The sequence below is a fragment of the Pocillopora damicornis genome, chromosome 9 (genome assembly GCF_964200805.1).
Source record: "Pocillopora damicornis chromosome 9, jaPocDami1.2, whole genome shotgun sequence".
Lineage (NCBI taxonomy): Eukaryota > Metazoa > Cnidaria > Anthozoa > Scleractinia > Pocilloporidae > Pocillopora > Pocillopora damicornis.
Genome location: NC_142678.1, coordinates 22,354,668 through 22,373,292, shown reverse-complemented (window position 1 = coordinate 22,373,292; position 18,625 = coordinate 22,354,668). Strand labels below are relative to the sequence as shown.

Genomic DNA, 18,625 nt, shown 5'->3' with positions numbered 1-18,625 from the left:
TTACTGCGAAGGTCGCTTTCATTTTCATTTCTTAAAAACCGCAATTCACATATATGATTTTATTATATTCACATTCATGATTCGAGTAATATTTCATTCAACCTTATTGAGATATTGAGACCGCGATGGTACTTAGATATGCAATTTCCAGAGCTTTACCCTCAGAGATGTTGTTCATTAATTGTTTCATGCCAACATTAATTACTAATCACGAACACAGTGTGGTCTTAGTACCCAGACTTCTTGATAGAGTACGCTTTCGTGGCTGAGGAGGTCAACAGTAACCACCTAAGCATGTGGCGAAATCGCTTTCGTCTCCTCTCTCCTACTAGGAAATATTGCTGTCAATTTTCTCGGAATATTGTCACCGCAGAACAAGTGAGAACATTTCAGGACCAAGGTGTTATCTGCATTCGAGGTGTTTTCGGAGAATGGATCAAAAGGTTGACGAAAGGCATCGAGAGGAACTTGGCGAATCCTGGAATATTAAGCGAGTGGCTCAAAAGTGAAAACTCAGAGACGTACTATTTTAATGATTTATTGAACTGGCAACAAATTCCAGAGTTTAAGGAGTTTGTGTTTGAATCACCAGCCGCAGAAATAGCGGGAAAGTTAATGGATGCACAGGTGAGGGGTACGCGCAAGTATTATCCACGTCTGTGTTTACAGTGATACCAAAGTGGTATTGGACTTGTCTTTTTTAGCAGTTGATGGGAGACCAAAACATTTCCATACACACATGGCATAAGGATTTGAAACGCCATCTACAGCAATGTGGATCATTAAATGAAGCATATTTGAATAATGCATGGAGCAGACTCTTGACCTTTAAACTCTTCCATTAAAACATGTGTATTAAGCTGGAAAGACTTGACATTTCCACTTCAATTACCCCACCCCACCGAAGCAAGGCTCAAATCCCCAACCCCTCTAGGGACAGGTAACAATTAAATGCCAATGGCTTGAGGGGATGGAGATAAGAAGCTTCTAATTGATGTGTGCATTACTCAAAATTTTTAAGTGATAGGGGTGGTGGGGGGAGGGAGGGAGGGGCTTCTGAGGGTAATAGAATTTTGGGACAAACTGCTTAAGGTTGGGTTGAACTTATGTTATTTTATGAGGTGAGCTTGTTGGATGGAGAATTACAAATGAGATTGTAGGAATGGAAGGGTTAATGGTAATAAATTAGTAAAGGTTGAGGTGATTTTAGATTATTTTATGAGGTTTTTTTTGCAGTGGGGTGGGGTGGGGTTTTTCTTACCACATTTGCTATCTGTTTTCTGTTACTGAACAGATACACATCAAGTAGGAATATACTTATTAAATGGAAAGTTGTTACTACTGACACAGACAACCATGTCTCTCTTCTACTTTTATTGATGAATTATGAATTGTAGTAGAGAAAATTTTTAATCTCAAATTTGTGATCTGTTCTCACTTTTGATAAAACACCTTTCTTGCAGTTCACTGTATTTTATCATGAGCATGTTTTCACAAAAGATCCTGGAACAACTTCCACCACTCCATGGCATCATGACCAGTCTTATTTCCCAGTGGACGGGTGGAAGGTAAAACTGAATGAATGGATAGCTTGGATAGTCTATGGACACATGATAAGAATGCCAGATTGAGAGGGTATTTACTGTGAGATGCAAAGGAATTGGAGGAAAAAGCTTGCATGGTGAAATGAAAGAAGGGGGAAATTTTACAACAATTACAGGTCTTGGATAGGATTGCCAAGGTCTTAAGTCTCTCTTTTTATGGAAAAGGGGGTCACCTTAAAAAAGTCTCATTCTTTGGCCTATCATGGAACACACCTTGAAACTAAACAAGGTCTTGCTGTAGTGAAATGCCTAGTAGGTAGATAATAATTTTAAAATTGGTAAAAATAGGTGATCACATTGATCTTATTGCTAACACAGTAATGACATAATGGGAAAAATCCCTACAAAGTTTCCCAACAAATATTAATTGAATGAGTTGGAAATTATTAAGGCCTATGCAGGAAGTTTAGTGAACAGTTTCAGATGGACAGAATTACTGATAAATGTCTATTTCCACTCTGCTTGTAACCTCAGAATGAGTTGGGCATGTCTTTGTTCCCACCTACCCTGTGTCTGTATGAAATAACACAAATGATGAAACATGCCATGTTTTATCACTTTTTTCTGTGAAAAATTATTTTCTTTTCTTTCCTCTTGCTTTGGTTCAATTATCATGTCCTTAAAATTCATAGATCTCGTAAAGTACCTACTCTTTCCATAAAGAAAGGTTCTTCTTTTGTTATTTTTTCTGAACAGAACTGTTCTTTTTGGATTCCCGTTACTCCTGTATCAAAATCATCAAATTTGACTTACATTGGTGGATCCCACAAGTGGGGAAAATGGTTTAAACCTAGGAAGTTTGCATCCTTACAGAATTACAAATACACAAAGACATATAATGAAAAGGTTTTTGAAGACATCCCTGATATTGACAGCCATCCAGATGCATACAACTTGCTTTCCTGGGACCTTAAGGTTATTATTGCAGTTTTTTTGAATTGTATAAACTCACAGAAAAAGTGATTTTTAGGTAGTTTGATTTGTAATTTTATTTTATATTTTTAAGAGGTATGGCACCTTAATAAATCTGGAGCTAAGGGAAGTAAAAATCAAACTTGTTTTAGGTCACTTAATGACAGCTAAGTGAAAGGTGAGACTGCATAATGATTCAGATGCTAAACTTTTCATGAGCTAGAAAGGTAGATTAAGTGTGCACTCAAGCTGAGTGACCCTTCAATTTGTAACCTTTTGTTTGATAATGATAATCTTGCACCTGCATGCACGATGAGCATAATTTATGTTTGCATGTAAAATAATATTATATGTGTAAGAAATACTGTTACCAAAATGCCAGCCTAGTAATTCACTTTTAACTTGCAACTAATTAATAAACTAGATTCTTAACATTTAGTTTAACCTAAAAATTAAAAAACAAGTTTCCCTTAGAAAAATTGTCTATCTTGGTCCCAAAAAAACATCCTTTAGCTTAGTCATCTCTAGCCATGAGTTGCTTTTTTAAAAACACCCTAGTCTACCAAAGTTTTGATTTTAACTTTGTATACTTAACATTACTTGACAGCCTGGAGATTGCTTAGCATTCCACTTTCGAATCCTACATGGTGCAAAGCAGAGCATAGACCCAGATGGAAGAAAAGTGGTTGTCATGCGCTGGCTAGGAGAAGATGCAACATTTGTGGAAAGACCATGGGAACCTTCACCCAATTACAGTGGAGGATTAAAACCAGGCGATCACTTTTATAAAAGTGAATCTTTTCCAGTTGTTTGGAGATCAGAAAAATCAAATTTAGTTACTTAACAAAAACTTTCATGGTTGTCTGGGGGATCCTGATTGAACAATGTTGATGACAGAAAACATCCTGGGCAGTCAACTCTTTGACCCTTGCGTGACTAGCATCTGATTTGTCTCTTCCATATCACCTCTGTATCACACATTAACCCTTTAACCCTTAAAGAGTGATTAGCAACTAATTTCTCTTATCAGTATCACCCCTAAAACAAACTTAGGGTCATGAGAATGAAGGAAATGATCACCAACCAGAGAAATTCTTGATTCTTAAACATAAAAAAAGGTTTAGAGAACAGTAGGGAGAAAATATGTTCTGGTCAGGGTTAAACTTTCAAAATTTAAAGCGTGCTACAGGTAGTATTTTTGTTTACAGTATTCAGCTTTCTACCTATTTGTTCAAACGTGTAACATGCAAGCTTGTGTGCACACCGTCACATTACCGTGTTTATGTTTCTGCATGTACATACTACCTATTATCAAGGTTTATTTTCTGCCAAATCCTGTTTAATGTAGTTTGTAAAGTCTTCTCATACGTTCAAATTAAAGTCAATGCTTGACAGTGCAGATTTCCCACAGCTGTGAATGGAGAAGCACAACAGTTTGGCTTGACCAACTTGTATATTTCATGCTTGAACAACCACTGAAAGATTGAGGTGTTCACTACCCTTTGTTAGATTAGGATTTGCCGCAACAAAACATGTTGATCAAAATAAAGATTCTGATACTGAAATTATTTCAGCAATTTAAAGTATACTATATGTACACCATATTGACAGCCAGGAAGAAAAAAATTAGCCTTGCCAAAAGCTTACAAATTCATGCTAGAAGCTGAAAAATTATTTTGAACCCTGTTTACTGGTATAAGGATTGAAGGGTGTTTTATTGCAGTTTTTCTTAATGCTGTAGATGATACTAAATTGATTAGCTAGCTGAGCCTAATAAAAGCTTGGTAGTTAAGTCAGAAGGATATGTTTTACTCAGTGTCATGCCTTTGTCTACGTCGTCCTGGCCTTTCTTCTCCTCTGTCTCTGTGCCTTGCAGTAGTTGTCCTTGATATGTCTCCATCTGATGAATCGTGTCGTCTCCTGGAATATCTGTCTCTTTTATCACATGAATCACTACCTGATGAGGATGAATCATGTCTCTCATGCTTAGAATTATTTTGATTAACTTTATCATGATCATGTGTTCTTTTCCTTGAATGTTTAGATTTCTTATGCTCATTATCAGCTTCTTCAGTGTGGTGTTTCTTGTTTTTCTTTTCTTCCTCACCATGCCTCCTCTTTTTGTGTTTCTTTTCTTTTTTAGATTTCTTTTCTTTCTTCTCCTTCTTCCTCTTTATCTTATCACTGGCATGGTCTTCTTCTCTTTCACTCCTTAAAACTTCTCCTGTCTTTGTATTGCTTGGTGTTGCAGGATCTGCATGTCTTTCCTATAAGCATATAAGAAATATTAGGAAAAATTGACAGTATGAAAAAATAGCCAGTTAAATACTCTTAAACAGAACAAAAAAGATTTTCTCATTTCAACATCCCTTGTAAAGGACTTGCTTATCTTATTTGGGTGATGTTAAAATGTAATTTTTTTACAACTTTAAGCAACATATATTTAAAGATATGGTAGAGGAATGGTCTCCCCATCTCTTAGTGAAAAATGCAATCTTTTTGTTCTGAGCATTAATAACATTTTTCAATAACTAAAAATTAATAATGGTAATTGAACTGAGTGGAGTGCAATTTGGGCTGAAATCATATGCATGATTTCAAAATCAAACAGGTGTGCAGCGCAAGTTTGACTTGAAATCACAAGTAAGATTTCAGACCAAAATTGCATGATACAAGGTTCAACCACTTTGTTACATCCATTTTGAAATCACCCAAATACAGGACTTGATACATTCAAATATTTTATTGATGCAGTACTGAGCTGGTCTGAAATTAAACTCATCCATTTTTTGGAGGGAAAAAGTAAGAGTTTTGGAAACAAAAGTTGCAAAATTTGCCACATGATGCTCTTTGTCTTTCATTTTCCTGCAATTTGATCAGTTACTTTAAACAAGCCTTAAAACAATCTTTAAACAAGCTTTAAACAATCTGATTGGTTGTTTTGATTTTCGTGTAGCCTCCTCATTGGCTGGGAAAAAAATGTGATTTAAAGCAAAAAATGGTGCAATTCATGAATAAATTGCATCAATTAGAGCCAATCAGATTATGGGACCGCCAATGATTTCAAAATGGGTGTAATAAACAGGAAAATCAAACTTGACCTGTCATTAGACTTGTAGGTAATTGAAGTATAAAAATAATTCATTATAATGCCCGCAAGAACTACACCTGTTGTGATCCTGTGGCACTCAGTGTCTCCTTCATGGGTGCAGACAGCCCAGCTACAAGAGAAGCTCTTGTGCTGATGAGAAATAAAATGATACACAAAAGGTTTGAAGACATTTTTTCTTTACCCTTCAACCTCTAAGAGTGACTGGCATTAAATTTCTCTTAATATATCACCCCTGAATTAAACATTACGGTAATACCTTCCAAATCCCATGCCTTGAACCCTTTCAATGTCCATTGAGTCACGTTCCACTTGACCCTTGCGACATACTTCAGCCAGTTCCTGGTGAAAGTGATGTTTTAAAGTTAAGAAGCTGTTACTAAAAAATTATACATCAGTGGTCACTTAATTTTTAGGGGTGTGTCTTACATTTAGCAGCTCAGTCCACAGCAGCTTAAAATACATGTTTAATTCAGGTAAAATGATCTTGAATCAACTTAAGTAATTAACTGCTCTTGTGACAAGAAGTGCAAGTTGACAGAGTCATTATTCTCTTGGGAGGAGAGTCACTGTATGATTTAAGAGTAACACCAAAATACACAACCGCAACCGGCACTGACCCTGGACTTCTCTATGTAAATTTACCAACTTTTCAGCAGAGGTAATTTAAAGCTGATGAGCAGTTTCAAGGGAAGATTTAAAATTTAAACACATCTCCATGCAATGTACTACCATCAGTACTAGTCAAGTGTAACATATTAATGGCCTCAGACTATTTAGATCTTAGTAACCTGTTTTGAAACACCACTTGCTACTTTCTTGCTCGGTCCTCTCCCTCTAAAGAAAAAAAAATGCATTCCATTTGAATTACGGGTAGTCTTTTGAAAGCTGCAAAATATTGAACCAAAGAATATATAGCAAGTTACGTGACCAGTCTGATTGCAGCATTATTTTGTGGTAGAAAACTAATAGTATTATACCAGTAAATAATCATTCCACTGCTGCTCAGCTCAAAAACACCTCATATCTAACATGCGCTGCATCAATACATTCCAGTAAGGGCTGTGGACATCCGACTTGGTAATTTACCATACATGAAAAAATTAACATGCTGAAGTGGTATTCTTAACAAATGTATATAATACATTAAATAATAATAATAATAATTCAATATGCAATTACATGTTGTCTTACAGTGCTATTGCAAGTGCTTCAGCTTCCATTCTCTTAACTGCATCTTTTTCCTAAAGATAAATAAAAAATAAAAAAAATAAAAAGTCAGAAAACTGTTATTAACCCTTTAACTCCCAAGATCTGATTGTTAATTCTCCCCTCTAGCTGCTACACATTTCCTTGTAAATTAGTTGCAAGAATTTGGTGTTAGATCAAGATAAAAACTTCTACCTGATACATTTGAGCATTCTCATTACCTGTTTGCTGGATAATGGATGGATGTTGAAGGGAGAAGTTACATGTGAATCACTTCTGGAAATTAAAGGGTTAAAGCTAATTTTGACTGTTTAGTGCACAACATTTATAAGACAAATAACACCACTTTGAATGAAAGTCAATACAATTTCAAAATATTTGATTAAAATAGTTTCTTTTTTAAAATCTTCACCAAAGACAGTCTTTTGTAATCAATGCAAAATAATTCCTCTCCACTCTTTAGCTCCCAAAAGTGATTAACAGGTAACTTCTCCTTATGATTTCCATACCTTATTCAGGAAACAGATTATGAGAATTAACCCAAACTTATTTGGTAAGAGTTGTTATCTTGATCTAATACCAAATTCTTATGACTCATCTACAAGGAAATGTGAAGCAGCCGGAGGGAAGAATTAATAATCAGATCTTAGGAGTGTAAGAATTAACCACCAATTTTTACTTTAGCTGCTTATCATTAAATTAATTGTTTTTGTAACCATTTTAGTGATAACTGTTACAGTCATTGGTCCATTACCTCTTGCTTTGACATTCCTGAGTTTCCTTTACCACTTTTTGTATACCTGAAATATAAAATAGTGTATTGCTGTTTTTAAAATCATGCTGCTTGGTTATTCTATGACCATTTCAAAATTTCACATTTTTACAGTACATATATGTTGTAAACTATACAAGTTCATGTGGAATATTTACCCATAATATATATTTTCCTAAATATATTCTCTAAGGATTGATGAGAATTGTTAAATAAGTAAGTAATGCTAGGGTAACATGTTGCATTCTCAGTCTACATATTGTGGAAATCATCTCATTAGAGGTATTCTGATCTCTCAATTGACAACTTACATACCCAATGAAGATATTGCAAGTAGTTGTGAAGTTTACCAGCTACCAATTCTTAAATATGACTTTGTGATGCTAAACATATTACCCTTTTCACATGTTCATCCTAATAATAAACTGTACGACCATATTAAAGGATGCTCCACAGGGTTTCTGATAGAGCAAGGTTTGGACACAAACAAAACCACAAGCTTTAAATATGTCAAAAAGCAAAACAAAAGCGGAGACTTGATGTCATTATAGCACAATTGTTATCTAACAAGGTGTATAAAACAACTCAGTTTTTATCTAGGATTCCCAGTAATAGTACCTGTAATATCCATTCACCTTCTACATCAGAAAAAATTTAAATATGGGTAGACAGAAAAGAAAACACCAGGGGAAAGATTGTAAAAAGGGGCAGATTCAAAAATATATGCATGCTCAGATATTGATCATGGCAAAGTTCTCTTTTATGACATAATATTTAAGGAGTAGGAAAGAGATCTTCCAAGTGAGATTCATCATGTTTCCTCGAGCTCTGGTATAATTTCCAAAGATTTGGTTGAGCATTTGGCATATTAGTGCTCTTCATATTGCAAACTAATAAAAACCCAATCAGATTCAACTGTTATTTTATTAAAGTGAGCAGCACGATCATGAGAAATAGATGGCAAATTTTACTGGTCTCCAGCTCTTGTTGAAAAGCCTATAAGCTCTGGCTGAAAATGACTCAGTCTTACAAGAGCCAATAAAACAACATCCTTAGTTTGTAAACGGTATTAATGGTAGTTACCAGTGTAGATCTTTTCCCTTTTGCCACCTTCCTACAGGAGCCTTAACCGAATGACCTATGGTCAAAAACACAGAGTAAAATATTAATACATTACGTACAAGAAATTTAAAATTCCACAAAGTTAACCTTGTATAAACGTAGTCTAAAATTGTGATTAGTCTCCGCAAATTACATGTAAGTTGAAAATACTGGAGTCAAAATTGATATTCTTTCCCAACTGAATCAATGAAAAATAGTTTATTTATCATGCTCATGGATTCAAAAGAGTTGCATAGAAAGGTCCGTGATCACCTTATTTAATATCGATGTTTTGTGACAATATACCATCGAATAGAGGTCAATGTAACCTTTCACTTACCCAAGTAACTTTCTCGGTGCTTGTCGAGCTTTACATCTTCCCAATCAAACTGATCTTGTCCACCGCGAACTCCGCCTCTTGATGGATGATACATTGTGCTGGCGTTACTTTTGCAAAAGAAACTCGACGACTTGATCAATCAATTCTAAGCCAAGAAGTTTGAAAACATTAAAACAGCCGCCATCTTGGTAGTATGCTTTAGTCCCCAGGTTACCGCGGTTATGAAAGGCAAGCATTGATGGTAGTTCCTAAAGAAACTGTGGTGCTGCGTCGGTGGGAGAGTATAACAGAGTAATTAAGTATTATTAAATGAGGAAATGGGATCAAAAACTTACTAGCAGGGAACAAATCTGGGTTTCTGGCAATCACATAATTATTGTCTTAGATCAAACACTTAGGCAAATGCCAGTAGTTGAAAGAAATAGTTATAAAACTGAGGTGAACTACCGAAGATCTGTCTCGCTCACTTTCACTGGAGAGGAATTCTTTTTGTCTGAGCGAAGCGCAGAATGTTAGTGATTATGAAAATAAAGGGGACACTGAAAAAAATAAAACAATTATTTGAAAAAAAAAATTAAAATATGGATGGAAATTATGCCTAGAATAAGGTCAGACTGCTATGATTTAATTTCATTCAGGCATTATTTCTTATGTCTCGTGCTAAATTAAGAATTATGTGTCTTTAAAAACTTGCTGCATCGAGTTGCGCAAGAACGCACGTATATCCCGTCCGGGAAAATTATTAAACTAATCAACTTCTGGCCGTAAAAATAATAAGATTCACAGCAGTTTATAGAATTTGGGTTTCTCCTTATTCAAAATTCTCTGAAACGTGCGTCGAATACAAAGTGCGCTGATTCATTCAGATTTTGTTTATAATTGTTAATTACTCAAAGTGGTAGCATTAGAGTTAAAGGAAGCTAGTGATTGTCGGACATACTGATACTTCTGTTGGATTTTCTAGCACGTCCTTTGGCGCTGTTCCTGACAATTACAGCTGAAGCGTGGCGTCGAATTTTCCTCAATTCAAGCCAAATTTCACTTTCTGAAAGATCGTTCACTTTTTGTTTTCTTTGGGGGGAAATGCGTCAGAAATAAAATAAGAGAAAATAATAGTTGTGTGTCGGCACTGCCGGGTTTCAAGGCGGAGTACATTAGTCTAAAGAAAATGGAAAATTCCGTAGGAAACGATGTACGCTTTTTGACGTCTAAGTGGCTTCCTTTTGCAATACCTGCTGGCGGTATTTTCAATCACCCACCAAGATCCACCTGCTCCGAAAACTACAACGCATCATTGAAGTGGACTGGTCACGTTTCCTTGCCAATAATTTATCAGACTTCTGGATTCATCGCTTAGCAGATAAGCGGTCGCAAAGCGTCCAATCGACATGCTACTCTGATACCATCTATCATCGTCTTCTCAACACACATTTACTACGTAGTTCGGCCTGATTTCGCAAGTATCATTTTTCATTCAAAAATTCTTTATTCCTTCTGTCTACCCAAGATACACGATTCAGAGCTTCACGTTTAGTTGCGTTGACACATTTCCTCGATAGTATGAAGTTTCATTAAGAAAACCATTATACATTGAAATAATTATGCTGCCTCAAAACCTTTCCATTTAAAACCTTTTAGCTCCTTTTGACAAACTTGTTTTGTTAACCTAGGCCAGTGAATATTAAAAATAAAACATTGAAATTTCGGTTTATATTTACGTCTGATCTGAAGGAAGCGACAAAAGGGAAGATCAGTCATGCTTTATTGAAAAACTTGGCACAAATGTGTCGCAGACCATCACATGAATAAATTTTCGTAATTACTAGAATTTTCAAGAGACTTTTCGTTTTGAAAAAAGGCATAATTTTTTCTTCTTCTTTGGAATTGTGCAGAACATGAATATTCTAACAACCTTCCTGTGCGATCTATTTCCACCTATGACTGACTATTTACATGGTATTTAAGTGACTCTGACTTAATCTGATTCGATTTCAGTTTCCCCATTATGTCTAACCTCTGGGGTGGAAATTTTATCGAACGATACTTAGGAAGTCTGGCCAAGTCGCCGTTGATTGGTTCTCTGCGGATGATTTGTCCCCTAGAGGATATGTCATAGCTATATTAATCCGGTTGCTATTGGCGACTGCTTGGTCATGTGGTTTTATGCCCGCGTAACATAAAAACAAATACAGAGCGAGTCACACAATCGATTTAAATTTGAGCGCTCGCCAATGTATTGCCACCTGCCACATTCAGTTTTAAGTCGTTTCTTGTAGCGCGCACGGCAGTCCAACGAGGAGCAAGATACCACGTATCTGTGAACCCGTGGCTTGGCAGAATACACGCTTCATCCGTTGTTTTTAACGATGGGAGCAACCCTTTCCATTAATAGGAAAGATCTGCTACACGAGTATTCCATATGGAATATCAAAGCTCGCGAGAGTGGCAAGTCCTACCACTGTAAGTGTTGTTATCATGTTAACAGCGACATTCACAGTAAAGAGAACAAGGCGCCTCAAACAACCTGCGATGCCGTGGCCGCGTACCTCCACAAATGCGCTAATGTGGGCAAGAAAAAGATGAAATCGAAGATCGAACCAGCACCTTCTAAATCAAGCAAGTTTAAGGAAACTGAAACGCAAAAAAGCGATCCAGCTCCGCCGCTCCTCGCACAAACCCAAGAAATTAACCTGCCAATCAAGACGACAGACTCCATGCAAGTTGTCAGCCAAGGTGTCGATATCCCTCCAGCGAATCCTAAACTACCGATTTCGCAGTCGTTTCTGATCAGTAGCGACGCTCTTCGCTGTCTGGGAAATTTCGTCCGCTGCCATTGTAAGAATCTAACTCGCTTCCGTGCATCGGAGGTAATTTTATGGCTGCGAGGAGTTGATAGGGCGTTACTACTACAAGGCTGGCAGGATCAAGCTTTCTTGACACCACCCAATCTTGTGTTCTTATTTATGCTGCTAAAGGAAAGTCTGTCGGATAAAATCCCTAATCCAGCCCAGTTACGCGCTGAAATTTTAACATGCCTGTACATGGCTTACACATACAACGGCCCCGAAATAAGCTATCCTTTAAAACCTTTCCTTGTGGATGGAGACAGGAGAGCTTTCTGGGACCGGTGTATGCTTATAACAAACAACCTGAGCGAGAAAATGCTTCAAATGAACAGAGAGCCGAAATTTTTTGGCGAACTCTTGGTCGAACTGAAAAACTATGGTGGATCGTCTATAACTGACAGACGAGATGGGTAGAATTAATACGCAGTGCCCTTTGCTTTCTGAAAATCAAATGGTCTCCTGCCTAAAAAAAAATAGGTGTAAATAATTTTCTTGACCGAAAAAAAAAAAAGATTGGACAAAGCTTTCGGGCCGGCGTTCCAAGTAAAATAGTATATTTCGATTTCAGAGGCTGCTTGCTAATTAACTATGCGCGTCGCTTTCATCAAAACTAAACTTCCCTCTGTTTTAGAATATTGCAGCTGATTTTATGGAGTTCATAACTTATTCAGCGCATCTTAGCATTGAAAAATTACAATAGCTCTGTAAACAACTCGTTTATTTTACAACTGGCATTTCGACCTTCGATGGATTTTATATATTCTCTTTTGTTAATTTTTCCGGACAAATATGGAAGCTCGAACTCGATAATCTTCGCGGTCAAGGATAAAGAACTGGAAAATACATCTGCGGTTTTTATTGCTTATAAATATGAGATGAAAGTCAAGCTTTGCCCAGAAAACGTGCCCGCGGTGTGGAATTAGGTGAGAAAGTTCCTTTTTAAGGAACACGAGTTTCGTGCGTTGAAAAGCAGAATTTATGGCAAAAAATCGCCCATCAATCAAAATGTAAAATTCAGATTTTATTCAACACAAAAGAAAATGATCATTAAAATGTTTATTTATAACATAACATCTGTTCCTTGGGGTTATTGCTATCAGAAGGTTCAAAAAAAAAAAATGAGAAACTCTTGATTCTAACAATATAAATGATCTGAATAATTGTTTGGCTTCCTTCCATTACAGATGTCAGTTATTAGGAAATCAATGCACGTTTTCAGCTCAACGCTACTTCAGGAAAGGAGTGAATTTTTTTAACGAGCAAAAGATTCCCACATCAGTTACCTCTGCGCGTGATCTTGCCGTCAATTCCATTATTTTTCCGCGCGCAATCATTGCAAAATAATTTCTTCCTTCGAAGTCAAACGAAAAAGTAGTTAGTCTATTCAATTTTTCACAAAGAAAAACGTCAAAATCTAAACTCCAATCGTGGGAAATAACCGGTTTCTTCAGGAAATTACGAAATCTCTTAATTTTGACTGCCTCTGATGTTTCGGTATTAGAAATTGAAACCAATGAATCTTCCCGAGAAACCCCCATTTTTTAGCACTAATTTCCTGCTCGGTCTCATTTACGACACGCAGACTGTCATTTTTAATGGATTCCTGCGAAACAGTAGTTTGAAATTGGAGAATAATGTGCGGATTTCTTCTTTAGTTGCCAGATTATTTGCTCGTTTCGTGCAGATGAAAATCTATGCTCTAGGTTATATATTTAGCTTAAGACATTACTTTCTATAGTTCGGTATCATTACGCATTGAGTTTGCTTTCAGGTCCTGTGCAAATCATCATTGCTTTTACTAAAAAAGAATCATATATTTAACGCTTCCAGCAATTCGTGATAAAAGCGAATGTTAATTTCATTATTTCGCGGATTTTCAAGAACCTCTGTGGCTTTGCGGTGTTGAAATTTACGATAAAGTGCCAAAGCATTTTCCGGCCACATTCTCCGGGTAAAAAGCGAAATGGGAGCCAGTTCTTGTTCCCTTCAGAAATACCAGAAGAGCATATATCAAAGGATATTTTGGAATTTATTCTGCTCGGTTTTTTTCAACAATTAATCAATGTTGAGGGTGACAAAGCTTGTTGTTTAAAGCCAAACCGTACACTCGGCCGGCTTTTTGTCAAAGTTTAGAGTATGTTGAAATAAAACTGTCTATCTCACTGCTGCTCTCTTTTCAACTTAGTTCAAATTTGTCGCGTCCAAGCATTTAATTTTGGACTTGTTTTGAAACAGTCTGAAAAATTTATTAGCAGTTCCTAATCTACGAATAGAAATCATTCTGCTTTTCTGTTGCTTATAGCTGAGAATCGTTTTTAAAACTTAAAAAAAATACGGAAATTAAGCGAGTGGTTTTTATTCTTTGCAAATGAAAATACGAAAAAGTAGTAAAACTTGGTGAGAGCCTTAAGAACGTAATGGAAACTCAAGTGTTAGATGTGATTATGAACTGACAGTGTCCGTTTGTAACATGGCACACAAGATCAAAAATTATCTTTTTTCGATCTCAACAATGATCGATAAAAATCATTCCGGAATCGTCTAACTAATTGAACTGCAAACTAACAACAACAACAATAACGATTTCTAAGCCTGGATAAGATCCTCGCCAAATGTTATAGACAAAACTGAAAAAGCTAAAACAACATTCATTCTCGGTGAATATTTTTCTCGATATGCTTTAACTATGCACCGAAAAGAAAATCTATTTCGAAATCAGTGACATCGGCGACTTTTCGAATGTTTTATGCACGTGGAATGGAATTTATGCTGTTCATGCTCATTGTATTTGAATGTTTAATGCACATTGTGATTTGGTGTACTAGCTTTCTTTTCTAAAAATTCAGACGACATCATCCTAAGACAGCTCAGTTCCATTTTTAGAAGCTAGTTATGCCTGAAATGTTATCTGTTGGCAAATGCAAACAAAGAAGAAATACAAAGCTTGATTAAAAGTGTTCTTTCGTTGTTATGCATTAGCCGGCAATCGGAGTACTTTAAAACCACGAGAATGCTTCAAAAAGAGAAAGAACTCTTCAAAAAAAACAGCAGAAAGCAATTTCCTTGCAAAAATGGAGTCATTAGGCCGACTGAAACGAAAACATTTTCAAAAAGCCCATTACTGAAATGGAAACCTCATTGTTTTGCTCAGTTTTTAATTGACAATGACGAAGGCTGAATAAGCTTGATTGTGCAAAATACTTTTCGGAATTTAATAAAAATGAAACAGCAATTACGACAGAGGAAGACTTTTAGAATAAATGTCATTTCCGCTACTTTGAAAATCCCCCAGCGTTTTTCAACCGCAATTAAAAATTAGATATGAGTGGTAAATGTTTCAGACAGAGCTAGCTGTGGCTTGGAAAATAAAACTGAACTCAGCTTCCTTTAGTTTTAGATACCGATTATGTCTGACAAATACGGATCAAAGTTTCTTTGAACAAGAAGAGAGTAAATAAGCAATACTCACAGAGAGTGTATGTAATGAACTTTTGATTTAAATAATTAAGAAGAGAAAAGTTGAGATAAATTTTTAACGTCTATGATAAAAAGTCATTCTTGTTGACAAATGCCATTGACAAAAATTAGATTCTCTCAGTGTATATAATTTCAGTGTAAGAAAAAAGTGGTTTATTTAAGAAAACTGTCATCGAAACAAATTGTAAATAATATGCGTTATAGTTTAAAGAAAGCGCACCAGGAAAAGTCTCGAAATACGTTTGAAATTAAGGTAATCTAAAGTTCCCCCTCAGACAAACACGTCATCTTTGCATGAATTATTTATCAACTAGCGTCAGAAGAAAATCAATTTTAAGTGAGAGGAGATGATTTCCTTTGTAAAACACAGTTGATGCTTAATTTTTCAATTGAATTAAAAATAATTTGCATAAAATGTTATATATGTGAGTATTTTTAGCAATGTAAATATTGCTCAATCCGCAGAACAATGTGTTTGATTTCTTACATGAACTGGTATATTGCTGGGAGAAAGTGCTTCGTTTGGATGGAATCTTTATGTGCACTCTTCAGTGTTTAAGTAGAGGTAGTAAAAATTTATGGTAACTTATCCCACGAGCGAGAAGTTCATATTCAGAATTAAACTGAAGGGTCATTGCGAAATGTAATCCTGCGGTGCACTTCGAACTGAGTATCAGCTCACATTAAGAGGTGTTAAAATCACCAGTTGAAGTAAAGTTAAAGCTGCGATCACGTTCTTATTCAGACTTTATCATATTTCTGTCATCAAATTTCACCATAGTATCCATATAAAGATGATCCGTCATCTGCCGTGCAATCTCACAACAGAATTCTAACATCAGACTTCACTTTAGCATCACTTGAATGTTGACCATGAAATGTGATAATTCCGAAATTCAGATTCCTTTACGATATTTTTTTCGATCTCGCAAAACCTTCGCATTAGATGGAATTTGTGAACGTTTTAATGTGCCGTACATCTGATTCTCTACTAATTCAAATTTGATTCAGAGAATTTCCGCTCAAATAAAAGAGGCCGACAAGGCAAATCAAAAGCGAAGATAATATAAGACTAAAAAGATAAACACTACCGAAATAAAGTTCTTAAGTATAAAATAGTTTGCAGATGGTGGATCAAGAAAGTTGCAGTTTGATTGCATCACGCTCTCTCTGCATGATAAAGATTCCGATAAGGTTTGAGTCAATATATTGAAGAAAACCTTGCACAATTCTTTAATGTTTCTCGCACTACTTCCTTTAAGTCCGCCCAAACACTCGCTTATTCCACCCACGCTGCTTTCCAAGTTATTCTCACATAAAATCATGCGTACAGCAAACAAGATTTCAATAACGGAGAAAGACAACCACAGTGCAAGCAAATGATTAATATATAATAATCTTTACCAATATATTTCTTATCACTAATAACACATATGCAGAAATTTCAGCATGCTCATTGACTGATCACGTTAATTAATCCTAGTGCAGAAAGTTGAAATTCAGTGCAAAGGGCGGTTGAAACTAAGTTGATTGACAGCAGTAAGTCGCGAAAGCACAATAAAACAGAATGGCGTACAGGTGAAGAGAAAGTAGCGTTTTAATTTAGAGTCTGTGAGGTATAATGCTAAAACAAAAACACCCAACACAGCGAAAACAATTTGCTAAAAGTCTGGCTCCCAGAAACGGAAATGAAAGTATGAACCGGACGCCCTAGATAAAATTATCGAGAAGTTTTACGCAACAGTTCCTACGAAAGACGGGGACGATTACGAGCGTGATAGCTTTCACATGATTGTTACTGCTGTTGTCCGATACCTAACAGAGAGAAAATAAAAATGCTCAATTATTCTCGAGAGGTTTTAAAAGTTCGAAAACAAATTCTTGACACCCAACACAGGGAAAACAATTTGCTAAAAGTCTGGCTCCCAGAAACGGAAATGAAAGTATGAACCGGACGCCCTAGATAAAATTATCGAGGAGTTTTACGCAACAGTTCCTACGAAAGACGGGGACGCTTACGAGCGTGATAGCTTTCACATGATTGTTACTGCTGTTGTCCGATACCTAACAGAGAGAAAATAAAAATGCTCAATTATTCTCGAGAGGTTTTAAAAGTTCGAAACAAATTCTTGAGTAAAATAGCCCAACTAATCCGGCAAAAACTGAGGAAAAGGCAAGCGCCCAAACTGGTTGACACGAAATAAAGACAACTAAAAAGAAAAACAGTCATACTTTTGCCTGAATATTATTAACAAGTTAGGAAATGATTTTTCTCCTGCAATTTGGAGTAAATCAGCACTCGTAAATGTCAGTTTCAAAGACTACAAATTGCACTCACCCTACGGGCTCGTGCAATTTGGTTAGCCTTGAAAAATTTATTCGTGTTGATTTATTCCAAATTTCATTCGAAATCATGTGAATACCTATACCGACATTATCAAGATTCTGAGAAACTAGATTTTGTTGTTTACTTAAACAGTTTGGATTTTATTTGAAAGGAAATGCTTTATAAATTGACTCTACTAACTCTATCTCTTTCCGCAAATTCTTCCCCTAACGCCGGACCTTCTACACTTCCCATTTACCTATGCAGTTAAAGCGTTTATTTGAATGTAAAAAGTAGAAATGTTTAAGTATTAGTGAAGTCAGGGCTTCTTTTGTGGAATAGATATGTTCATGTTTAAACTATTTGCCTAGCGTAGCTCCTTAAAGATTACTTCGTCTCTTGCATGGTTTTGGTCCAAACCAGTTTCATTCCGTTTTATCTTCGTTGTTGTTCTTTGAACCCAATTTCTTTTTCACCGCAGTGACCACAAATTTAATTTACTTACTTTATTTCAAATCGGTTTTGTGGCGTCCGTTTTTCGGATAGTAGTTAGTTTGTGCGAGGTCTGGAACCCACAAACACTCGAAAAGCTCTCGTAGCTTATATTTCAATCGGAAACTGAAGGTATCTTCCGGAAATTTCCAATCGCCCAAGACGTAGATGCATGTCCAAACATTGACTGCGTATTAGAAAATTTAAAATGGCCACCACAAAATTCAAACAAATTTCATGGATTAAACGCAACTTTCTTAGATTCTTCTTGCGGGAGGGTTGAGGTGAGAGATGACTTTGAATGAGCTTATTACCGTAAGCTGAATTGATAATTGCTATAATATTGGGTAAACGTGTGACATCTCAGAAGCAGACTCCTTTTTTCCTTTTGTATCTTTCGTAATGGTTGTTGTTGCTGCAGTTTTTTTAATACGCCA

The 18,625-nt window shown here is 36.1% G+C and overlaps 3 protein-coding genes across 7 annotated transcripts; 2 read left to right on the top strand and 1 right to left on the bottom strand.

Annotated features, from left to right (window-relative positions):
- Nucleotides 1–158: 158 nt before the first annotated feature.
- On the top strand, nucleotides 159–4,308 carry LOC113670154 (uncharacterized). 3 transcript variants are annotated; one of them, XM_089182790.1, is made up of 5 exons: nucleotides 159–627; nucleotides 1,464–1,568; nucleotides 2,301–2,519; nucleotides 2,611–2,694; nucleotides 3,124–4,308. In XM_089182790.1, exons 1-4 carry the CDS (start codon nucleotides 295–297, stop codon nucleotides 2,689–2,691), a joined length of 738 nt encoding a protein of 245 aa, XP_089038916.1. In that variant the 5' UTR covers nucleotides 159–294; the 3' UTR covers nucleotides 2,692–2,694; nucleotides 3,124–4,308. The 3 variants fall into 3 exon arrangements, with proteins under 3 accessions (XP_089038916.1, XP_089038915.1, XP_027042045.2); XM_089182789.1 differs by having other exon boundaries at nucleotides 2,611–4,308; XM_027186244.2 differs by lacking the exon at nucleotides 2,611–2,694 and having other exon boundaries at nucleotides 166–627.
- Nucleotides 2,568–10,376, bottom strand: LOC113670152 (uncharacterized). 3 transcript variants are annotated; one of them, XM_089182788.1, is made up of 9 exons: nucleotides 10,280–10,376; nucleotides 9,048–9,312; nucleotides 8,690–8,744; nucleotides 7,589–7,634; nucleotides 6,820–6,869; nucleotides 6,417–6,462; nucleotides 5,885–5,967; nucleotides 5,685–5,757; nucleotides 2,568–4,783 (listed from the first exon to the last, which is right to left on the bottom strand). In XM_089182788.1, the coding sequence occupies exons 2-9, from the start codon at nucleotides 9,139–9,141 to the stop codon at nucleotides 4,325–4,327; spliced, it is 906 nt and encodes a 301-aa protein (XP_089038914.1). In that variant the 5' UTR covers nucleotides 9,142–9,312; nucleotides 10,280–10,376; the 3' UTR covers nucleotides 2,568–4,324. The 3 variants fall into 3 exon arrangements, with proteins under 3 accessions (XP_089038914.1, XP_027042043.2, XP_027042044.2); XM_027186242.2 differs by lacking the exon at nucleotides 10,280–10,376 and adding an exon at nucleotides 9,988–10,125; XM_027186243.2 differs by lacking the exon at nucleotides 10,280–10,376 and adding an exon at nucleotides 9,495–9,668.
- LOC113670181 (cyclin-dependent kinase 5 activator 1) lies at nucleotides 10,330–12,964 on the top strand. Its single transcript, XM_027186281.2, has one exon. The coding sequence runs from the start codon at nucleotides 11,414–11,416 to the stop codon at nucleotides 12,305–12,307; it is 894 nt and encodes a 297-aa protein (XP_027042082.2). The 5' UTR covers nucleotides 10,330–11,413; the 3' UTR covers nucleotides 12,308–12,964.
- Nucleotides 12,965–18,625: the final 5,661 nt, after the last annotated feature.